Genomic DNA, 23031 nt, shown 5'->3' on the forward strand with positions numbered 1-23031 from the left:
TTCCTGTCGGTTAAATTTCGCGTCTGTAGCACGTCACCTTCGTGGTATAGCAATTTTAATGGCAAGTACTGTATTTTGTATTTGATGAAATTTAGTGTACAATAAAAAATTGTTTTCATCACAATGCAGTATCGCTATCTAAAACTACCTGTAAAATGAAAATATCTGCCGTATCTGGTAACTTCGTTTTTTATGGGCAACTGCTCTATCGATTAACATATAGGATGATTTTTTCCACCGTGTACAAACTCTAGTGATTGATGAGTGTACACAACAAAAAAGATCTACTGAACTTATGTCCGGAAATGCATGGTTTCCACGCTAGAGACCATTTATTCAGTAATACTTTGGTACAGAGACTGCGGTCTAATACGCTTTGTACCACGCAGCCACAGTTACAATATGCGTGGTTTCCTCCTAGAGGACGGTACTGTTCCTCATACGACATGTCCTAGCGCCTTCTCCTGCCACAGTAATTGGTAATGTTGCGTCCGATTCACTTCTCCAGCTGACTCACTTTGTAGTGGATGCGATACAGCATTGCACACAATGATTCCGTGTTGGAATCGAGAGTTTGCCGTGTTTGCTTATGGAAGGGCAAATGCCAACGGGCGGCGGACAGTAAGTTTATATCAGGAGAGCCGGCTGCGGTGGCCGAGCGGTTCTAGGCGCTTCATTCCGGAACGACGCGACTGCCACGGTCGCAGGTTCGAATCCTGACTCGGGCATGGATGTGTTTGATATCCTTTGGTTAGTTACGTTTAAGTAGTTCTATGTTCTAGGGGAATGATGACCTCAGATGCTAAGTCCCATAGTGCTCAGAGCCATTTGAATCATTTTGTATCAGGAGACCTATCCGCGCCGGCCGAAAACAACCACAGCATTCAATGTTTGCAACAGTGTGTTTGTCTGAGACACTGTCGTTTCAGGAAGGAGGATGTCATGAAGGACGTACACGAAATTTTCGGACACCAGACTTGTATGAAAATGCAATTAACACTCTGGAAGGCGACCACTGTGTCAGTACCAAGCAGTGCCCAGCCAGTACAGGGTAAGCCAGCAACCGTATGGAAGATTCTCCATGACAACTGTTACTACCCTGATCACTTTCAGAGTGTGCACGGCTTACTACCTATAGACTTTCCACGCCGGGGGTGGTATCTTCAAATTTCATAAAAGTCATGTGTGTGATAGTAGGCTGACACCGCACATTATGATGACAGCGGATCACCAGTATCGGAGCAGCCGGAATGGGTGGGCGGGAATAACTGGCAACCGTATTTTGGGACCAGTCTTCCTTCCGCGTCACCTTACAGGCCGGAACTATCGGCGTTTCTTCCGGGTGACTTTGCCTCCCCTGCTGGAAGAAGTGCGTTTGATGACTCGAAGGGTTATGTGTCTGCTACACGATGGTCCTCCCGCCCACTTCGCCGTTAACTTCCAGACGCATCTCAGTCGTGTCTTCCCTGGTCGATGGAACTGACGAGGGGGTCCAGTTGCATGGCCTGCACGTTCAGCGGATCTCAACCAGTGCTATTTGTGGTGTCTTGAGGAACAAATCGAGGATGGCAACCCGTAACCGGAAACGTCATCCAACGACGCTACAGACCACTGAAGTTATAGGCATCAGCGCCTGACGCTAGGCAATCCCTTCGGCCGCGAACGTGACTTCGTAGGCTGACGGACCTTAGGGGGAACGTCTCGCAATGTCATTCGTTATTCAGTGATCCTGAATGATTGGAAAAATAGCCAGTGGAGCTCTAGCTGCTGCGTGCACACGCCTTGTCTCCTATGAATGCGATGCTCCGTTGCCTTGGAGGATGACGGTTGTGGACATTGGTTTCCATTTATTTCTCTATTGTATACCGAAAAACATTGAAGCTCTTCCATGGAAACCTTTGTCCGAAACCGTCTTCACCGAGGCAACAGAGAATCGCATTTATAGGGGACAAGGCCTTTCTACGCAGCAGCTAGCTTCATCTTCTCCACTGGTGATCGTAGCAATCAGTCGCGATCACTGAACAGTGAACAACATTGCGAGACTTTCCGCCGACGAACCGTCGTCGTAAGAAGTCACGAGTGCTGCCGAAGGGGTAGTCTAGTAACTTCAATGCTCGATAGCTTCGTTGGATGACGTTTCCGGACAGACGTTCCTATCCTTGATTTGTTCCTCAAGACACGCTCTACAACCCTTTGTCGTTTGTCGCAATATTTCTGGGACGCACGGTATATTTTTTCTCTGTTAACGTTCGTACTTAAACTGTCGAAATCAAATAACTTGCGACGGATAAATCAAAATTAGGATAATGGAAGAAAGCTTTCATTGCTTCAATGAACGGGAGTATAGAACGCATCTTCGCAGCATTAAATAACAGAAAGTACAGAATGAAATGGTATAAGTTTTTTCGTCTTAATTACTAAATCACCTTTAGTGGCGTGATCTTCTTACGTTATTATATAGAGCAGGTCATAAAAAATTCTCTTTTAGTATTACAGCTATTGCCCAAAAGAATACTTAGTTTTCTGTTAACAGTAATAACAGTTTCTTACAATTTTTCTTTTTCTGCATTTACCTTTGCATCTCACTGAATTAGTACGATAACGTCTGTTATGACCTGCTCTATATAATAACGTAAGAAGATCACGCCACTGAAGGTGATTTAGTAATTAAGACGAAAAAACTTATACCATTTCATTCTGTACTTTCTGTTATACATCATAATGGCAGTATACAATATCTGCCGAATGAAGTAATTAATGGAGGGATGGATTATGACAGGGGATTCTCATTTTCATGAACCGTCTCTAGGATTTCACTGGATCATCGAAACAAGGAAGGCTGGCTTTGACACCTGAAACATCCTTACGAACAGAATAATATGCTTGACTATAGAATTTTTTGAACGTTTAATTGTTCCAGGAGACATACTGTGCCTTTTGAGTGCCTGCAAGAACTACTCTAAAATAAAAAAAGGCTTCCCGATTTCCATGCAACATCGGACAATGGCATGATTTCCACGTGCAAACGAGTATTCATGGATTACCCAAGAGAAACGATTGGCGGGCGTCCGGATGATATGATACCACTCGAGACACGCTATCTGGCTCTCTTTGAGTGCCACTAGTCCGTTACAAGAGGGGTAATTACCAAGGTCTCAATGAGTGGCAGTGAATGAGGATGCTCATAGTTTAAAACACGTGCACCACAGGAAAAAATGGGTTCAAATTTCCAAGCGACCGTCCTGATGTAGTTTCTCTCTCCCATTAGCCATAATGCATGTTGGGTTTGTTAAAGCAATTGGCCGATTTTCACCCCACACCCTTGTAGTACAGAGGCCAGGACACTGAACTCGCATTATGGAGATCGACAGATTTAGGTTTTCCGTAATGTCCCTAAATCGCTCCGGGCAAATGCTGGAGTGGTTCCTCTGAAAGGGCACTGTTTATTTCCTACCCCATTCTTCCCCAATCCGAGTTTGTACTCCGTCTCTAATGACCCCGTTATCGACGGTACGTTAAGGTCTATATTTCTTTCCTTCCTTCCTTCCTTCAAATGAGCAAGCATCCAAGCGCAAATGTGATTTAGATATCCGCCAGGGAGTTAAGCTCGCACTGTCCTTCAATCAAGGGAAATTGCTGCTCACTGGAGAGAGATGGGGGAGAGAAGGATTTTCAAACATTTCACGCAACTACACTGGTTTCCCTGGCTTGGAAACCTACTTTGTATTCCAGAATTCCTCGCAGTGCATGTTAGAAACGTACAATTGATATTTGGTTTGGGGCACCCTTTCAGTCTGCTGCTTAAAGTGTTTTTGTAAATATGGGGTATAAACATGTAAGAGGTGATAACCACAACTTACGAGAACGAATTCCTAGCCTATCTTGGAAGAGACAAAGATGAAAATGAGGAGTGATTTCTGATATTTTTCCGGCGTGACTGATAAACACTAAGCTTTTCCCGGCGATTACAATGTTCAACTAACTTGGTAATGCATTCGGGTGCCGTCGTTGACAAAGCAAATCTGCAGCAAGTAAGTGCTGTGCCAGCGAATTTAAAATCTCGGATTGCAGAGCAGTTCCAGAAGGATAACACCCACCCACCCACCCACACACACACACACACACACACACACACACACACACACACATACACACATTGTAAACACTAGCGCCATCACACAACCAAATTCAACCGACGCTAAAAGTCAGAGAAAATTTATAAACAATGGCTGAGGTTGCATTAACCCTGTGCCTCTGGTTTTTCACAGGGGAGAGAGCAGAATTCCACACAGAATTTAGTAACTTCTGGCGTCGGTTGTTTTTGGTTGTGTGGTTGCGCTATTGTTTACAGGGGGTGTGTGTGTGTGGGCGCGCGCTTGTGTGTGTGTTTGTTTGTTTGTGTGTGTGTGTGTGTGTGTGTGTGTGTGTGTGTGTGTGTGTGTTAACTTTCCCGAATTTCTCTGCAAACCGCGGTTCTGAATTCGCTTGCACAGCGCTTTCCTGCTGCAATTTTACAGGGTGGTCACCTGTCGAAATATCGGTGGTTGTGGACGACGTCACCCGGCAGCATTCCCCGTTAGGTTATTTGAACAGAAAGGTTTCGAGTTTACCGCAAGATATACGATTCATTCTTATGGGGTTTCGGCTACTAACTTCATCATCGTCTGGTGCTCTGAGTAATCATTCTATGAGTGCTGCAAATTGCATACACTCCACGTAGCGAACACAACAAAACAATCCTTGTTTGAGACCAGGAAGCTGGAGAAGAGCGACTGGAATCTGAGTAGTTTCAATGACAATTTGGCGCACCGATGGCGTACTGCGCATGCAGGCATGCAGTGAAGACAGGTCCAGAAACAAAAAAGCGGAATATGACTTTGGCATTATTTACCGCCCCACACTCTCCCTCCACAGTACTCTCCATTACGATCTATTTCTTGATTCCGCACGATGCTTCTGTACAGGTTATTCCATATTTTAGTCGCACTCAGTCAATAAGCTATTTTCTATTCAATTCGACTCAGTATCTTTACGTTAGTTAGTCCATCTACCCATCCAGTCTTCAACTTTCTTCCGTATAACCACAATTCATAACACTGCAATCTCCATTTGTCTGAGTTGTTTATTGTCTATCTTTCAGTTTCAAACAGGACAACTATACAGACAATTTCTCAAAAAATTGTTCAAATGTCTCTGAGCATTATGCGACTTAATTTCTGAGGCCATCAGTCGCCTAGAACTTAGAACTAATTAAACCTAACTAACCTAAGGACATCACACACATCCATGCCGAGGTTGGATTCGAACTTACGACCGGAGCGGTCGCTCGGTTCCAGACTGTAGCGCCTAGAACCGCACGGCCACTCCGGCCGGCTGACAATTTCTCACAGAAAAGACTTCGTAAGAAATTTGCATTAATAATTAACAGTTTCTGTGTGTCAGCTAAATATTTATTGATACTACCTGTCTATATTTTGCATCCTCTTTGTTTCGGCAAGTGTCAGTTACTTTGGTGTCAAATAACAAAAAGGAAACATTCACCCGTTCTTGAGTTTCATTTCCTGATCTAATTTCGGCTACATTCTAACACTCATTACACTTTTGTTGATGTTGATCTTAGACGCTCTTTTCAAGACTCTGTCCATTCTGTTAAACTGATCTTCCAAGTTCTTTGCCGTCTCTGACAGAATTACAGTATCATCAGCAAATCTCGAAGTTTATATTTCTTCGCCCTGGACTTTTCTTTCCCAAATTTCTCCTTATTTTCTTTACTACTTGCTCTATGTACAGATTAAATAACGTGGGGGGATAATGTGCAACCATATCTGATTTCCTTCTCTACTAAAGCTTTGTTTTCATGTTCTTCGACTCTTGCCGGCCGGAGTGGCCGAGCGGTTCTAGGCGCTACAGTCCGGAGCCGCGCGACCGCTACGGCCGCAGGTCGGAATCCTGCTTCGGGCATGGACGCGTGTGATGTCCTTAGGTTAGTTAGGTTTACGTAGTTCTAAGTTCTAGGGGACTGATGACCATAGCGGTTAAGTCCCATAGTACTCAGAGCCATTTGAACCATTCTTCGACTCTTAAAAACAGAAGACTGATTTCTGTATAAGTTGTAGTATTTAATTCCAGATAACTTCAGCCGTTGAATTTGGCACTCGCCTCAGACGGCTATGTGCTACGGGTATATGCTTCCCTAAAATCTACGAAAGCACACCAGACTCAATAGGTCACCTGTTCCTCGTTTGGGTGCACGCACTCTACATCACTACTGTAACTGCGCAGGCGGTGTGTTCCATTTCGGGCGTAACAAGCACCAACTCCGACTAGCTGGGACAGCATTGTATTGTCTAGATAACAGTCCTGTCGCTGTCGAGTGCAGGCTCTAAGCAGATAGCGCCTCACTCGCTAGGCGTTCGCCGTCAACGAGGTAGCTTCCACTGTCGACACATCGCCTCAGCACGGTAAGTACTGCTTCCAGTCTCTTTCACCTCCAGTCATTGTTGGACCTGTTATGTGACTGCTATAGACTACAGAGGCTTCCACACTGTTCCAAACAATCCATTTCAAGTCGCACTGAATTGCCCAGGTGCGCAATTAATGTCTTTTTACTAGTGGTAATTGCGTTGCAGCGTATACATAGCAGCGCAAATAGCATACTTATGTTATCTACCAGCGCACGGCCTAGATCTCATTTTTCCTGAGTTTCAGTATGAAACATAACTGTCAGCCAAAGAACTATGACTGCGTGCGTATTGATCGACCTTTCGAACGCAATACGGCACCTATCCCACGTGGTGTGGATTCTACGAGTACTAGGCAAGTTTGAGGAGGTACGTCGACGCAGGGGCCTCGCAGTTGCCGGAGATTACGGGTCGGTGATTTGCGGGTTCGGAGCTGGGATCCGACAGCATGCCTTACGAGTTCCGTCGGCTTTCGATCAGACGAATTTGGTGGCCATACGCCGGTGTGAGCTCATTGTCATGCTCCACAATACCTTTTAGCACGATTCTGAGCTTTTAACACGAATATTTACCTGGTGGCACGACGATATCGTGGTCGGGAAAGACTTCAAGCAGCACCTGACGCAGGTGGTCCGCAATAATGTTCCCTTAGTCCACACCTGTCACGGTGTCTTCGGTTACTACCAAAGCTTACACGAAAACCCAGCTGAATGTCTCCCAGCCACCTGTGTTCGCGGCGCGGTGCACATTTCGGGCAGCCGTCCACCTGTGGTGTATCGAGACTCGATCGTCGATCTGGTGTTACTATAAACGTGATTCATCTGACCAGACGGTCAATTCCCGACTAAGCCTCATGTACAGAGTCGCCAGAATGATTCGTCACTCTCCTCTTGTCCGCTTGAGTACTTTCGTCACCACATCACGTGCTCGCAACGTCGTGAACGGAATTCAGCTGCGTGGTGGGCTACGCTCATGTTGTTTTAGCAGTGTATATTCTCGCAGGCTACGGGAACAATGGAAAGATGATAGCTTAATTTACAAGCCGAGTTACTGCATTGGCTTGTATACTGAAGAGCCGAAAAAACTGGTACAGCCACCTGATATCATGTAAGACCCCCGCGAGCACGCAGAAGTGCCGCAACACGACAAGGCATGGACTCGGCTAATGTCTGAGGTAGTGCTCAAGGAAATGGACAGCATGAATCTTGCAGGGCTGTCCATAAATGAGTAAGAGTACGACTGGGTGCAGATCTCTTCCGAACAGCACGTTGCAAGGCATCTTAGATTTGCTCGAAAATGTTCATGTCTGGGAGTTTGGTGGCCAGCGGAAGTGTTTAAACTCAGAACAGTGTTCCTGGAGCCTCTCGGTAGCACTTATGGACGTGTGGGGTTTCTCATTGTCCTACTGGCATTGTTTAAGTCCGCCGGAATCCACAATGGATGCAGGTGAGCAGACTGCAAGCTTACGTACGTGTCACCTGTCAGAGTCGTACCTAGACATATTAGGGGTCCCATACCACTCAAACTGCACACGCCCCACATCATTACAGAGCCTCAACCAGCTTCAACAGTCTCCTGCTGACGTGCAGGGTCCATGGATTCATGAGGTTGTCTCCATACCCGTACACCTCCATCCGCTCGATAAAATTTGAAACGAGACTCGTCCGACCAGGCAACATGTTTCCAGTCAGCAACAGTCCAATGTCGGTGTTGACGGGCGCAGGCGAGGCGTAAAGCTTTTTACCGCGCGGTCATCAAGGGTACACGAGTGGGCTCCGAAAGCCCATATCGACGATGTTTCGTTAAATGGTTCGCACGATGACACCTGTTGATGGCCCAGCATTGAAATCTGCAGCAATTTGCGGAAGGGTTGCACTTCTCTCACGTTCAACGATTCCCTTCAGTCGTCATTGGTCCCGTTCTTGTAGGACCTTTTTCCGGCCGCAGTAATGTCGGAGATTTGATGTTTTATCGAATTCCTGATTTTTCACGGTACACTCGTGAAACAAACGTATGGGAAAATCCCCACTTCATCACTACCTCGGAGATGCTGTGCCCCATGGCTCGTGCGCCGACTGTAACACTACGTTCAAACTCACTTAAATCTTGCTAACCTATCATAGTAGCAGCAGTAACCAATCTAACAACTGAGCCCGACTCTTGTCTTATATAGGCGTTACCGGCCGCAGCGCCGGCCGCTGTGGCCGAGCAGTTCTAGGCGCTTCAGTCTGGAACCGCACGCAAGCTACGGTCGCAGGTTCGAATCCTTCCTCGGGCATGGATGTGTGTGATGTCCTTAGATTAGCTAGGTTTAAGTAGTTCTAAGTGTAGGGGACTGATGACCTCAGATGTTAAGTCCCATAGTGCTGAGAGCCATTTGAAACATTTTGAACCGGCCGCAGCGCCGTTTTCTGCCTGTTTACATATCTCTGTATTTGAATACGCATGCCTGTACCAGATTTTCTGGCGCTTCGGTGTATTATATTAATACATCGGTTGCATTGGAGCTTACTGGTGCACCAGACCTCTACGCATTAAATCGCGGTTTTAACGTATTTTAGCATTTATGCCACAGTTTATACGAATGGTTTTAAAAATATACTCTCTACCGCTCATATTAAGCCAATAAAAAAATAAAAAAATTTGTTCTGCTCTAGCACTTAAACTCCCATTGACAGCACAAAACATTGATGTGCCTTTATCTGAGAAACTCTCGTTACACATGACTTGCTTTATCAAAGTTATCCTCTCGCTGACCGTATCGCATGCGCATGCAAAGTCCTCCTTTCAGGTTGTTACTATTTACGGTCACATATCTCACTGCAGGCCGGCATGTGTGTGGTGTCACCGCCAGACACCACACTTGCTAGGTGGTAGCCTTTAAATCGGCCGCGGTCCGTTAGTATACGTCGGACCCGCGTGTCACCACTGTCAGTGATTGCAGACCGAGCGCCGCCACACGGCAGGTCTAGAGAGACTTCCTAGCACTCGCCCCAGTTGTACAGCCGACTTTGCTAGAGATGGTTCACTGACAAATTACGCTCTCATTTGCCGAGACGTAGGTAGCATAGCCTTCAGCTACGTCATTTGCTACGACCTAGCAAGGCGCCATTATCAATTGCTATTTATATTGTGATGCATGTGCCGTCAGACGGATGTTCACCAATTATGTATTAAAGTTCAAGTATTTCAAAAGCTACGTACCTTCTTTTGCTAGTATAATTACTTTACCTGTTCCAGATCTCACGCCAGCCTGCGTGAGCTTAAACGCGTGCGTTTCGGCTACCCGTCACAGTGGATTGGCTGTCTTGCCAGTCCACAACAATGTGCGATAATAATGAACAATCGCTTCGCGTCGAAGTGACCTCAGTTTTGAGATAGCAAGTAGACATGCAGTCATTAGGTACGATATTTTCATATCTGCGACACTTTCTCCTACCTCCGCTGCTCAGAATGTTTTGTGATGAAATAAACAGATAAATAACGTAACTCTATTACGTTAAAATACTTAATTAGAATATTTATTTTGTGGGATTGACAAAGGTGGAGATTGGTGGAATATTAGTTTTCATGCAAAATTCTTTACAAACATCTATGCGACTCAGTATACGAAATATAAAGTACAGTATTCAGCATCTGAAAGAATATTTGAACACGACAGTCCTTCCTTAGCGAATTAGAGGGTGGTTTACCTTTGTAGCCATCTCTAGAAACAAACTCCCACATCATTGAACGTCACACAGGAAACACTGTGACACTGCTATCAATCCTATACACTAATGTCTGCGAAAATTACACCACGAAGAAGGTTACACGTGAATTAAGTGAACTTGGTATCGCCAACTAGATACATGAGAAAACATAGGTGATATGACTGGCGCCACGTTCTCCCCACCGATAAGTGTCGCATATACCTTCAACCAGGCAATCATCGGAGACATTTTCGGAGGCAACCCGGTTAGGCTTAACGCCTTAGACACACTGTCCAGCGAGTGCATCAAGGTGGAGGTTCCCTGCTGTTTTGGAGTGGCATTACGTGGGGCCGACGTACGCCGCTGGTGGTCATGGAAGGCTCCGTAACGGCTGTACGATACGTGAATGCCGTTCTCCAACCGACAGTGCAACCATATCGGCAGTATGTTGACGAGACATTCGTCTTGATGGACAACAATTCGCGCCCCCTCGTGCACATCTTGTGAATGACTTCCTTCAGGGTAACGACCTCGCTCGACTAGAGTGGCCAGCATGTTCTCCAGGCTTGAACCCTATCGAATATGCCTGGGATACATTGCAAAGGGCTAAAGGACTGGTTATGGCCGACGTGACCCACCAACCACTCTGAAGGATGTACTCCGAATCGCCGTTGAGGAGTAGAAAAATCTGGACCAACAGTGAACTGAGCAATTTCATGAACAATAAAAACGGCGGAAATGATGTTTATGTTGATCTCTAATCCAATTTTCTGAATAGGTTCCAGAACTCTCGGAACAGAAGTGATGCCAAACCTTTGTTTGATGTGTGTATACCACCCCTGTCGTACATAGCTCTGACCTAGATCTACGTATGACGTTTACGAAAGTCATAGTTCTCTCGTTTTCCCATTTGTCCATTCTTGTAAACTACAGACAAATGAACTGCTTCTAAGTACATGCGCTATCTCTCGAACCGAGGCAAAATAGTGTTGTCACCCCACTCGCATTACGTGATTTGGTACTGCAACGCTGACGCCGTGATGAAGAGCAGAAACGCGGAGAGTGAGAGGGAAGCGTTTGCAGACAAGAACAGAGGTAGGTACGGCCCTTGGTGGACAACTTCGGGAACACCTCTGCCATGCCTCAGCAGCTATCTCCAACAGCTTCCTCCTTCAGTAATATTGTGGGGCACCGAAATACTGCCTTATATTGCACTCTCCTTGTATCAGTGTGGACGAAAATAACATTGCGGCCACACATTGTCGTAAATTATAATCCGTGTTAAGGCACATTAGCTTGTACATGTCATGAGGAGGGAGACCATGTTCATTTACAAACCTACGGTCAGGTGACTGAGCTACACCAGTTTAGAACTTCTGTGAACTTCTTCTACGCAACACTATATCAAAGCCTGGAAGAAAATTATCCCTGATTCCAAATATCTCACTGCTTCTGTGAACTGAACGACGGCGTATAATCCCCGCAGATTGTAGTTGAGGTACACGAACATCCCCAGACAACCCAACAAAATGGGCATCACACGCTCTTCAATTCGTTCGCACGATTCAACATCAAAAGGTGAATAAAATGGTTTGTTCTTTTTATCTGAATGATATCGCGATCAACAAAAAAAGTTGTTTAGGCGACTAAGTGACTTTAATAACGCGATAGGTTACTGACGTATGTTTTCTTTATTGAGTTAAGGGAAGTTATTGTAGCTGTCAGTAACAACAAGCTCGGAGCGAAAGATTATTTACAGATTGTAAATGCTTCAAATGGCTCTGAGCACTATGGGACTTAACTTCTGAGGTCATCAGTCCCCTAGAACTACTTAAACCTAACTAACCTAAGGACCCCACACACATTCATGCCAGAGGCAAGATTCGAACCTGCGTCCGTAGCGGTCGCGCGGTTCCAGACTGTAGCACCTAGAACCGCTCGGCCACCCCGGCCGGCACAGATTCTACAGACGCCAGACTGCAGTTGTAAGAGATGAAGAACATGAAAGGCAACCATCGTTCATGAGCGGGCAAGACAGGGTTGTGGCCAACCGTGATGTTATTCAGTCTGTACACTGATCAAGTAGTAATGTAAACGAAGAATAAATTTAGAAAAGGTATCAAATATCAGGATGAATTAAGCGAGCTGATGACATTGCAACTTCAATCGTAGCTAGCAAATGGTTTGGAAGAGCGCATGGGTGAAATACAGTGAAGCGCCACAGAAACTGGTATGGGCATGCGTATTGAAATACAGAGGTGAGAAAACAGGCAGAAAACGGCGCTGCAGTGGGCAACGCCTATGTAAGACAACAAGCGTCTGGCGCAGTTCTTAGATCGGTTACTGGTGCTACAATGGCAGGCTATCAAGATTTGAGTGAGTTCGAACGTGGCGTTATAGTCGGCGCACGAGCGATGGGACACTGCATCTCCGAGGTACCGATGAAGTGGGGATTATCCCGTACGACCATTTCACGACTGTAGCATGAATATCAGGAATCCGGCAAAACACCAAATATCCCCCATCGCTGCGGCTCGAAACAGATCTAGAAAGAACGGGACCAATGACGACTGAAGAAAAATTATAAAAATAGGTAGAGATATAGACGGACTTGATGTTCTGGTAGGGGAATGTGATTACAGTATCGTTGGGGCAGCGCGTGATGAGTGTGTAGGTTTAGGCTTGAGGGCATGTGATGGTATTGTATAGCATAGCACGATTAGGATGTAAATGGAATGGAAGATGTGGTATGTCAGGGGCGATAAAATGCTATACATTGACAGAAAATTTCTGCGTTTATTGCAGGAGTGGCCTACAGTCGCACCCTTCTGGATGGATGTACTTATTACATTCGCCAATTGTATAGTCAACGGCATTGGGTGGCAGAAAGTTAAAAGATTTTAAAGAAACGGCGGTATTACAGGTGCGGAAGCTGAACGGTAAAGAGAGTGCCAGACATTTGTTACAACAAAGACAGAGATTGACGGCCCAAAAATTAGTAGAGTGCGGCAGGTGGCCTAGGCCACCTGCCCTGTAGGAGAGCTAAAACTCGAGACAGTGTAATTCTTTCCGCGGGCAGTCGCCGGAGGCTGTCACATGGCCCGTCTGCCATGCCTCCTGACTGGTGGAACGTGGAGCAACGTGGAAGGATTCAAACGCCATGCTAGACTGATTACTAGTTGTACACTCCAGTGAGCTCCTCGTGTGTGGTTAGGAGGTGGGCTTCCATTGTTAGTTTATGACTGAGTGCTAGTCCGAGCTATTTTTGTGTGGCAAATGTGTTCTGTTTACGTTCACCACTGTTAATTCCCTCACCCAGGAGGATGAACCTGGTTCATCAGTGGTGTGCCGTCACTCTTCTGCATTTTTAAAACATACAAGCATAGCTTACTCAAATGAAATTTTAGAATATGTTTCTAAAGTTATTTAAGGGGGGTAGGACGTCAAACGGGCCGACTTGGTGCAGGAGAGGTACCACAGGACATTTTAATTTCCACTGTCAATAGTTTCACAAATAAATTCATAAAACTTTGTCAGAATGACCAGGAAGGATTCCGGATTCACACTCATAGCAGTGGAAGTGCAAAAACATAACAAAATAATTTTTTTTAGATATGAAATTTCATCATTTTTTCACTTACTGTTGGCTGCATTTGTTGCTATAGGTACATTTTTCTTCACAAGTAAGAGAGATTCTTTGATGAAAATTGCACAGCACACAAACCATACTTACAGGTGTACGAAACTCTAGAATTTTCCAAATCTATTAAAAACTGTGGTAAAAATTGAGATAATTAACTACAAATTTTGATTTTTTTCAAAATATAAAGTTTAAAACGTAACAGCTCATTCATTTTTTCATAAATTAAATAGATTATAGAGTTTCAGACACCTGTAAGTATGGTTTGTATGCTGGGCAATATTCATCGAACAGTCTCTCTTACGTCTGAAGAAAAGTGTATCTATAGCAACAAATGCAGCCAATACTAAGTGAAAAAATGATGAAATTTCACACGTAAAAAAAAATATTTTGTTATGTTTTTGAACTTCCGCTGCTACAAGTGTGAATCCTGAATCATTTTTGGACATGCTGACAAAGTTTTATGAATTTACTTGTAAAAGTATAGGCAGTGGAAATTAAAATGTCCTCTGGTGCTTCTCCTGCTCCAAGCCAGCCCGTTTGATGTCTTAAACAGGCATTTGTTGTATATGGAAGACTGTAGGTAAAATATTGTTGTTTTAAAAGCACGACGAAAACTGGAAGTAGATATTGTACAAACGCTCGAAACACTTCATAGCACCAAGTCATTGGAAGTGAAAAGAAGATGAGGAAAATTGTTGTGGGGGAGTAGTTTGGAAAAGAATGTGAGATGAAGAAGGTGGAGGACTGTGAACAAGCTGTTAGAAAAGGATGGACGGGAATGGTTTGATGAGGGAGGAAAAGGAGTTTTGTAGTGTAGGAGCGAGCGCCCGTCTAGTCAGCAGGTGGGAGAGACGGCAGGTGTGGGTGTTGCAGATGTCGCGGGCCCGCGTGTGGCTGTGGCTGCCCCTGGCGCTGGCGCTGGCGCCCCTCCTGAGTCCCGCGGCCGGCGCCCGCATCCTGGCGGCGGTGCCCCTGCGCTCCGCCAGCCACTTCCGCGTGCTGCAGCCGCTGCTGCGCGCGCTCGCCGACCGCGGCCACCACCTTACCGTCATCTCGCACTTCCCCCAGCAGCCGCCGCCGCCCAACTACACAGACATCAGCCTCAACAGCGCTGCCACGCAGGGCGGCGCCCCCTCGCCTTACGTGAGTTGTCTACACGCTTTCTCTAACGGAGACACACAGTGCACAGGCCCACACTGATTTTATTCGCAGAGCTCGCGCAAGATAACGCGTTACCTACGGCCGAGTCCACCACTCTGGTCCAGACAGGTTGCCCCTCCTACGGTGACTGCCGCCTGCCGACCTACACACTTCGAGGATTCTCGTTGCTCTCTCTTTACCACACAGCACAGCATCATAATCTTTCGACAGCGTAGATCCTAGGGCCAACGGCCTTGCTGCAGTGGTAACACCGGCTACCGTCAGATCACCGACGTCAAGCACTGTTCGGCTTGGCTAGCACTAGGATGGGTGACCATCCGATCTGCCGCGCGCTGTTGGCAAGCATGGTCCACTCAGTCCCTATGAGGCAATCTGAGGAGCTACTTCATTGAGAAGTAGCAGCTCCGGTCTCGTAAATTGACATGCGGCCGGGAGAGCGATGTGCTGACCACTTGCCCCTCCATATCTTCATCCAGTGACGCCTGTGATCTGAGGATGACACGGCGGCCGGTCGGTACCGTTTGGCTTTCATGACCTGTTCAGGCAGAGCTTAGTTTTTAGATCCTAAGGAGCTTCTTCATACTGATACACGTGTGATTCTATGCCAAGCCATTAAATTTTGGTTGAGAGTGATAAATGAGAAAGCCAAAATGTTATTAAAAACTGTGCTTTTGAGGACTGGAGCAACTGCTAGCTGTCATATAAACAGAATAAAGAAACAGGGAGAAAACACAGCTACAAAGCCATCCAAAGGATTCCCTACTTCGTAAAGACGTGTAAGATAGGGAAGAAAATTAAATTACTATGTAATATTACTGAACATAGTGTCACGGAACTAGCACACAATTTTCATGTGGCATATTTTTCTTCTTTTCAATTTCCATATCATAGTGACATTTTCTACCCGTCTTTTGTTTTATGAAATTTCCATCTGGCAGTGATTGGTAGATTTTGTTTCGGTTTAGTTATCCTCCCCTTATGGGACTATTTCTTTCGCAATACTACTGACTCGGAACGTCTGTATTTATCAAGTTACTGATCGTACTGACATATTTTGATTAAAGAGAAATACAAATCTCAGCCGAAATGGAGCACTGAATTAAATTCAGTGGCGACAAGTGAAAAACTTGTACTGGATTGGGACTCAAAAGGATGAAAGGAAGATTATCGAGGAAATTTAGTGAACCGCCATTTGAAGCTGACTGCAGTACGATCGTACAGCCACCAACGTACACTTCGGGTACGGATGACGAGGATAGAATAAGAGGAAATAGTGCTTGTACGGAGGCACAGAGACAGCACTTTTTGCTTCACTGCGTTCGCGAGTGGAACAAGAAAGGAAATGAATAATAGTCGTACGGGGTACCCTCCACCATGCCTTGTGGAATATGTATGTAGATATAGGTATAGATTTGTGCACTTCAATTACTTCATATTGCTTTCCTAAAAAGAACTGCCGGAATGTAAAATGAATCGGCTTCGCAGTAGTACTTAATGGAAGCTAATCTTCAATGTGAATGAGAGGTGGTTCTAACTTTCAATACATGGTTGTGATGTGAGGCATAATTCCTGAAAGAAAAACTTGTATCACGCGATGAACGCTGATAAAGTGCATACAGGCCGTGGAAAATAAAACACGCTTGGAAAACATTTGATGCACCTTGACATAGGCAATACTGCATCGAACCTGGGTGTGGACTGTGTAAGCTGGATTGCCTGTCTTACGTGCATGTAATATGGGCACTTGTAACTTGCCCACGCCGTACAAGTGAAAAGACTCATATGGAAAGATACGGATAGTTTCAAGCAGTTTTATGTAATAACCGAAAGTACGTATTATGTTACATGAGAAGCATTTTACAATGGAAAAATTTGGTTACGGTAATTCTCATTTATTTTTCCGTCTCAGATGTACATTTTTGGTTAGGCTGCATGTTTCGATCACTCTGTATTATTCTCAGATAGGAGTAACTGCGTCAGCAACCCGTCTTGTTTACTCAGAACCACATAACATCAGAGCACTGAGTTTTGCAACTGCAGTGGTTCCGAGTAGAAAAGACGGATGGCTGACGCGACTGCTTGGCTCTGATGATGATAGAAACTGTTGTCTAATTAAAAATGTGCAACTTACACGGAACAATAAATATTTACCTTAAGTATCTAAACAGTTACTCTATCTCTCAAATCGATAACGTCGACTACAGGGGAAAATGTAATTTACGACGGGCAAAGGGCTTTCCTTCTGAAACAGTGTGTTAGGAACAGACTGAATGGCCACATTCGATCTTTGACTTACTAAAAGAGCGAAGAATGTTGAACAATTATGTCTCGATAATGATGGAAACTGAATAATTGTCTCTAAGCACTATGGGACTGAACATCTGAGGTCATCAGTCCCCTAGACTTAAACCTAACTAACCTAAGGACATCACACACATCCATACCCGAAGCGGGATTCGAACCTACGACCGTAGCAGCAGCGCAGTTCCAGACTGAAGTGCCTAGAACCACTCGCCCACAGCGGCTGAATAATTGAATTAAAATTTGTGCCACAGCTAATATTCGAACCTTGGTCTCCGTGCTTTCAGGGAAGGAATGCTGACCATTACACCAATGCAGCAGCACAGCTGCACAGACTGCCTAAGTCCGGTGCCCTCGGCAACACAAACGTCGATTCAAATCTTCTGATTATTTTCCCCCTAAATCGTCACTATTGCCAGGGCGCTCCGGCATTGAAATAGCACCTAAGCGTTGGACATAATGGCCAATGGCAATGGCTATAGCGACGATATAAGGGGAAATTAAGCTGCCGATATGAATTGGGAGATTGTGTTGCTAAGGGCATTTGACTTACGTAGTCCGTGCAGGAGTGTTAGTTGAAGTGCTGCGGTGGTGTAATACACTATTGGCCATTAAAATTGCTACACCATGAACATGACGTGCTACAGACGCGAAATTTAAGCGAAAGGAAGAAGATGCTGTGATATGCAAATGATTAGCTTTTCAGAGCATTCACACAAGGTTGGCGTCGGTGGCGATACCTACAACCTGCTCACATGAGGAAAGTTTCCAACCGATTTCTCATACACAAACAGCAGTTGACCGGCGTTGCCTGGTGAAACGTTGTTGTGATGCCTCGTGTAAGGAGGAGAAATGCGTACCATCACGTTTCCCACTTTGATAAAGGACGGATTGTAGCCTATCGCGATTGCGGTTTATCGTATCGCGACATTGCTGTTCGCGTTAGTCGAGATCCAATGACTGTTAGCAGAATATGGAATCGGTGGGTTCAGGAGGGTAATACGGAACGTCGTGCTGGATCCCTACGGCCTCGTATCACTAGCAGTCATGACAGGCATCTTATCGGCATGGCTGTAACGGATCGTGCAGCCACGTCTCGATCCCTGAGTCAACAGATGGGGACGTTTGCAAGACAACAACCATCTGCACGAACAGTTCGACGACGTTTGCAGCAGCACGGACTATCAGCTCGGATACCACGGCTGCGGTTACCCTTGACGATGCATCACAGACAGGAGCGCTTGCGATGGTGTACTCAACGACTTAACTGGGTGCACGAATAGCAAAACGTCATTTTTCGGATGAATCCAGGTTCTGTTTACAGCATCATGACGCGCGCATCCGTGTTTGGCGACATCGCGATGAACGCACATTGGAAGCGTGTATTCGTCATCGCCATACTGGCTTATCACCCGGCGTGATGGTATGTGGTGTCATTGGTTACACGTCTCGGTCACCTCTTATTCGCATTGACGGCACTTAGGACGTTACATTTCATATATGTTAAAACCTGTGGCTCTACCCTTCATTCGATCCGTGCAAAACTCTACATATCAGCAGGATAATGCACTATCGCATGTTGCAAGTCCTGTACGGGCATTTCTGGATACAGAAAATGTTCGACTGCTGCCCTGGCCAGCACATTCTCCAGATCTCTCACCAATTGGAAACGTCTGGTCAATGGTGGCCGAGCAACTGGCTCGTCACAATACGACAGTCACTACTCTTGATGAACTATGGTATCGTGTTGAAGTTGCATGGGCAGCTGTACCTGTACACGCCTTCCAAGCTCTGTTTGACTCAATGCCCAGGCGTATCAAGGCCGTTGTTACGGTCAGAGGTGGTTGTTCTGGGTACTGATTGCTCGGGATCTATGCACCCAAATTGCGTGAAAATGTAATCACACGTTAGTTCTAGTGTAATATATTTGTCCAATGAGTGCCCGTTTATCATCTGCATTTCTTCATGGTGTAGCAATTTTAATGACCAGTAGTGTAGTTAGCACTGTTGCCTCGAAAGCGAGACCTGGGTTCAAGTGATGTCTACGCCACAAAATTTAATTCATTTATTCAGCTTCCACTATTATCATTGATAAAGATGAGACTTAAATTTCTCGAGGAGAATTTAATTATAATAATTATATGTCGGTGTCACTTTCGACGTCTTTCAGGAATGTGCTGTTCGTCGAATGTACCGCAGTGACGCACAGTGTTTTCTGCGCAGCTGCCGATGCAGGAGGGCAGCTTGCTGCGGGCGATGTGGCAGTGGGCGCAGCTGTGCGCCAAGACGGGCGCCTTCTGCCGGGAAGCCTACGAGGCCCCCGCCGTGCGCCGCCTGCTGGACTCGGACGCGCGCTTCGACCTCGTGCTGGCCGAGGCGTTCTCCGGCGACTGCATGGCCGGCCTCGCGCACCGCTTCGGCGCCCCACTGGTCGGCGTCGTCTCCAGCGTCGCCCTGCCCTGGGTCTACGACAGGGTCAGTAGTCTGGGCCGGCGTAAAGGCAGGGCGCGAAAGCGAGCGCGTTCGCGGAGCCAGGCGAGGTTTGTGACGTCAGAACGCGAGACTCCGCGTTGCACTGCATTCCCGAGTACAAGAGACAGAATCAGTCGTGTCAGGTCTTCTGCTGCGTGCGAGGAGCGTTATGTGGACATGTGTACGGAAACGCTTAATTTCCATGTTGGAGCTAATTTTAATTTCGTCAGTATGTACTGTACTTCTTTCTCTGCCTCGTGATGACTGGGTGTTGTGTCATGTCCTTTGGTTAGTTAGGTGTAAGTAGTTCTAAGTTTTAGGGGACTGATGACCATAGATGTTATGTCCCATAGTGCTCAGAGCCATGTACTGTACTTCCTCGATTCACCGCCAGTTGGCCGAATTGAAGGAATGTAATGCTGACTTCGGTGCTTGTGTTGACATGCGACTCATTGCTCTACAGTACTAGCATCAAGCACATCAGTACGTAGCATCAACAGGTTAGTGTTCATCACGGATGTGGTTTTGCAGTCAGTGCAATGTTTACAAGTGCGGAGTTGGCAGGTGCCCATTTGATGTATGGATGAGCACGGGGCAATAGCCGTGGCGCGGTACGTTTGTATCGAGACAGATTTCCAGAACGAAGGTGTCCCGACAGGAAGACGTTCCAAGCAATTGATCGGCGTCTTAGGGAGCACGGAACATTCCAGCCTATGACTCGCGACTGGGGCAGACCTAGAACGACGAGGACACCTGCAATGGACGAGGCAATTCTTCGTGCAGTTGACGATAACCTTAATGTCAGGGTCAGAAAAGTTTCTGCTGTACAAGGTAACGTTGATCACGTCACTGTATGGAGAGTGCTACGGGAGAACCAGTTGTTTCCGTTCCATGTACAGCGTGTGCAGGCACTATCAGCAGCTGATTGGCCTCCACGGGTACACTTTTACGAATGGTTCATCCAACAATGTGTCAATCCTCATTTCAGAGCAGATCTTCTCTTTACGGATGAGGCTTCATTCCAACGCGATCAAATTGTAAATTTTCACAACCAACATGTGTGCGCTGACGAGAATCAGCACGCAATTGTGCAATCACGTCATCAACACAGATTTTCTGTGAACGTTTGGGCAGGCATTGTTGGTGATGTCTTGATTGGGCTCCATGTTCTTCCACCTACGCTCAGTGTAGCACGTTATCATGATTTCATACGGGATACTCTACCTGTGCTGCTAGAACATGTGCCTTTACAAGTACGACGCAACATGTGGTTCATGCACGATGGAGCTCCTGCACATTTCAGTCGAAGTGTTCGTACGCTTCTCAACAACAGATTCGGTGACCGATGGGTTGGTAGAGGCGGACCAATTCCATGGCCTCCACGCTTTCCTGACCTCAACCCTCTTGACTTTCGTTTACGGGGTCATTTGAAAGCTCTTGTCTACGCAACCGCGGTACCAAATGTAGAGACTGTTCGTGCTCGTATTGTGGACGGCTGTGATACAATACGCCATTCTCCAGGGCTGCATCAGCGCATCAGGGATTCCATACGACGGTGGGTGGATGCATGTATCCTCGCTAACGGAGGACATTTTGAACATTTCCTGTAACAATGTGTTTGAAGTCACGCTGGTACGTTCTGTTGTTGTGTGTTTCCATTCCATGATTAGTGTGATTTGAAGAGAAGTAATATAATGAGTTCTAACATGGAAAGTAAGCGTTTCCGGACACGTGTCCAAATAACATATTTTCTTTCTTTGTGTGTGAAGAATGTTTCCTGAAAGTTTGGCCGTACCTTTTTGTAACACCCTGTATAAGCAGGGTCAAGTAGCTTTTTAGTTTATGAAGTCTCTGACCAGAACCTGGCAACGTCCAGCGCTTCCGGGGTGGCATTCGTCAAATCCCGTGATTGGGTACAGCACACACTGCGTGAGGTGGATGGTGGTTTGAGTGTGCCCACAGTCACACAGCGCCGGTTCATTTGAGAGGCCCCATTTGCGCATATTCTCTTTGGATCGTGTGACACCAGAGAGCAGCCTATTAAGAGATTTCCATGTCGTCCATCCTCCCATATGGCCGGGAGAGAGTTCTTCGTTTGGGACTAACCATTCCCCAAGGTGCGCGTTTTCTTCCCGCCACATTGCCAGCCTCACTTGCTGTGGTGCCCGACGATGTTTTCTGCTGTGTGCAGGAAGCGTTTTTTAGATTTTAGTCGACGACGGGCTGGCTGGTGTCCCGTTAGTTTGCGCACAATGTTGTTCCTCGCGGCTGCTTTGTGTTGAGTGTTCATGCAGTGCTTTTTATAGGTGAGTTCTCTATCCAAGGTGACGTCTAAGTATTTTGGTGTTTCGCAATGTTCCAGGGGCACTCTTTCCCAGTTAAGTTGCAGATTGTCTGCTCTTTAGGTGGAAGGCGCAGGTTTGGGTTTTCCCTGGGTTGGGTTTGAGATGGTTCCCCTTATAGTAGGTGGCAAGCTGTTCGAGGGTTTCTGACAGATTCTGTTCAACAGTTGAAACCCCTCCATGATGGTTTCTTCTTTATAATGACCTGCTATTAAACTGAATGTTTCCCAAATTCTTGATACAAACTTCAAGGTGTTGTAGAGAGGACTCAGTAGATACAGTTCTGAGAAGGATCCCACATCAGTAAATGTACCGTCTGTAAGTAAAATGACTTCTGAGATCGGGTCACGTTCACATCTCCCGCTTCACGTTACGCACACAGCGGAGATAGTTAACTCTGGCGCGTGTGCCCTACAGGAGCCCACGGCACGGATGATTTTTCCAGTACTCGTCGTCCTGTTCTCTTCCACGCGGCGAAGGGCGCTCGCTTCAAAGTCGAAAGTGCGGCGTTCCAGTTTCTCGCACTCGTTGTGCTATGTGACGTCATATTCATAGGAGAAACCGACGACGGTGCCCTCTTCTCAGTTTGTGTACCCTCCGTGAAGAGGGATATTCGGAAGTGATTCGACCTTCCGACTCATTTTATATCCAAAAGTTTCATATCTGGAATGGGTTTCTTACCAAAACTTTCTTACGAAGTCCACTGTAACAGGAATTGTGAATCACCCCCTGCACGCTACTTCGAAGCACTAGCACACTGTCTCAAAAACTCGTCTTTTTTGGTGCGATCTTAAAATGACGGAAAACGACATATTGGTGGTCGAGGGATTTTCGAATTTCCTGGTATTCGTGTTACAGCTTGCTTCCTATGAAAATACGACCTTTCGGAGTACCAGATCATTGAAGATTTATTAAAAAAGGCCCTTTATACGCTCAGTTTGTTATAATTAAATGTAGGA

At 46.1% G+C, this 23031-nt stretch overlaps 1 protein-coding gene across 1 annotated transcript in view; it reads left to right on the forward strand.

The window, feature by feature from the left end:
• The first annotated feature begins 601 nt into the window (after nucleotides 1-601).
• Nucleotides 602-23031, forward strand: part of LOC124798735 (UDP-glucosyltransferase 2-like) — a 68834-nt gene continuing 46404 nt past the window's right edge. The window contains exons 1-3 of the mRNA XM_047262263.1: nucleotides 602-621; nucleotides 14783-14939; nucleotides 19482-19733. Coding sequence (XP_047118219.1) covers nucleotides 602-621; nucleotides 14783-14939; nucleotides 19482-19733 — 429 coding nt within the window. The remainder of the gene's footprint in view (nucleotides 622-14782; nucleotides 14940-19481; nucleotides 19734-23031) is intronic.

The sequence above is a fragment of the Schistocerca piceifrons genome, chromosome 5 (genome assembly GCF_021461385.2).
Source record: "Schistocerca piceifrons isolate TAMUIC-IGC-003096 chromosome 5, iqSchPice1.1, whole genome shotgun sequence".
NCBI classification, from domain to species: Eukaryota; Metazoa; Arthropoda; class Insecta; order Orthoptera; family Acrididae; genus Schistocerca; species Schistocerca piceifrons.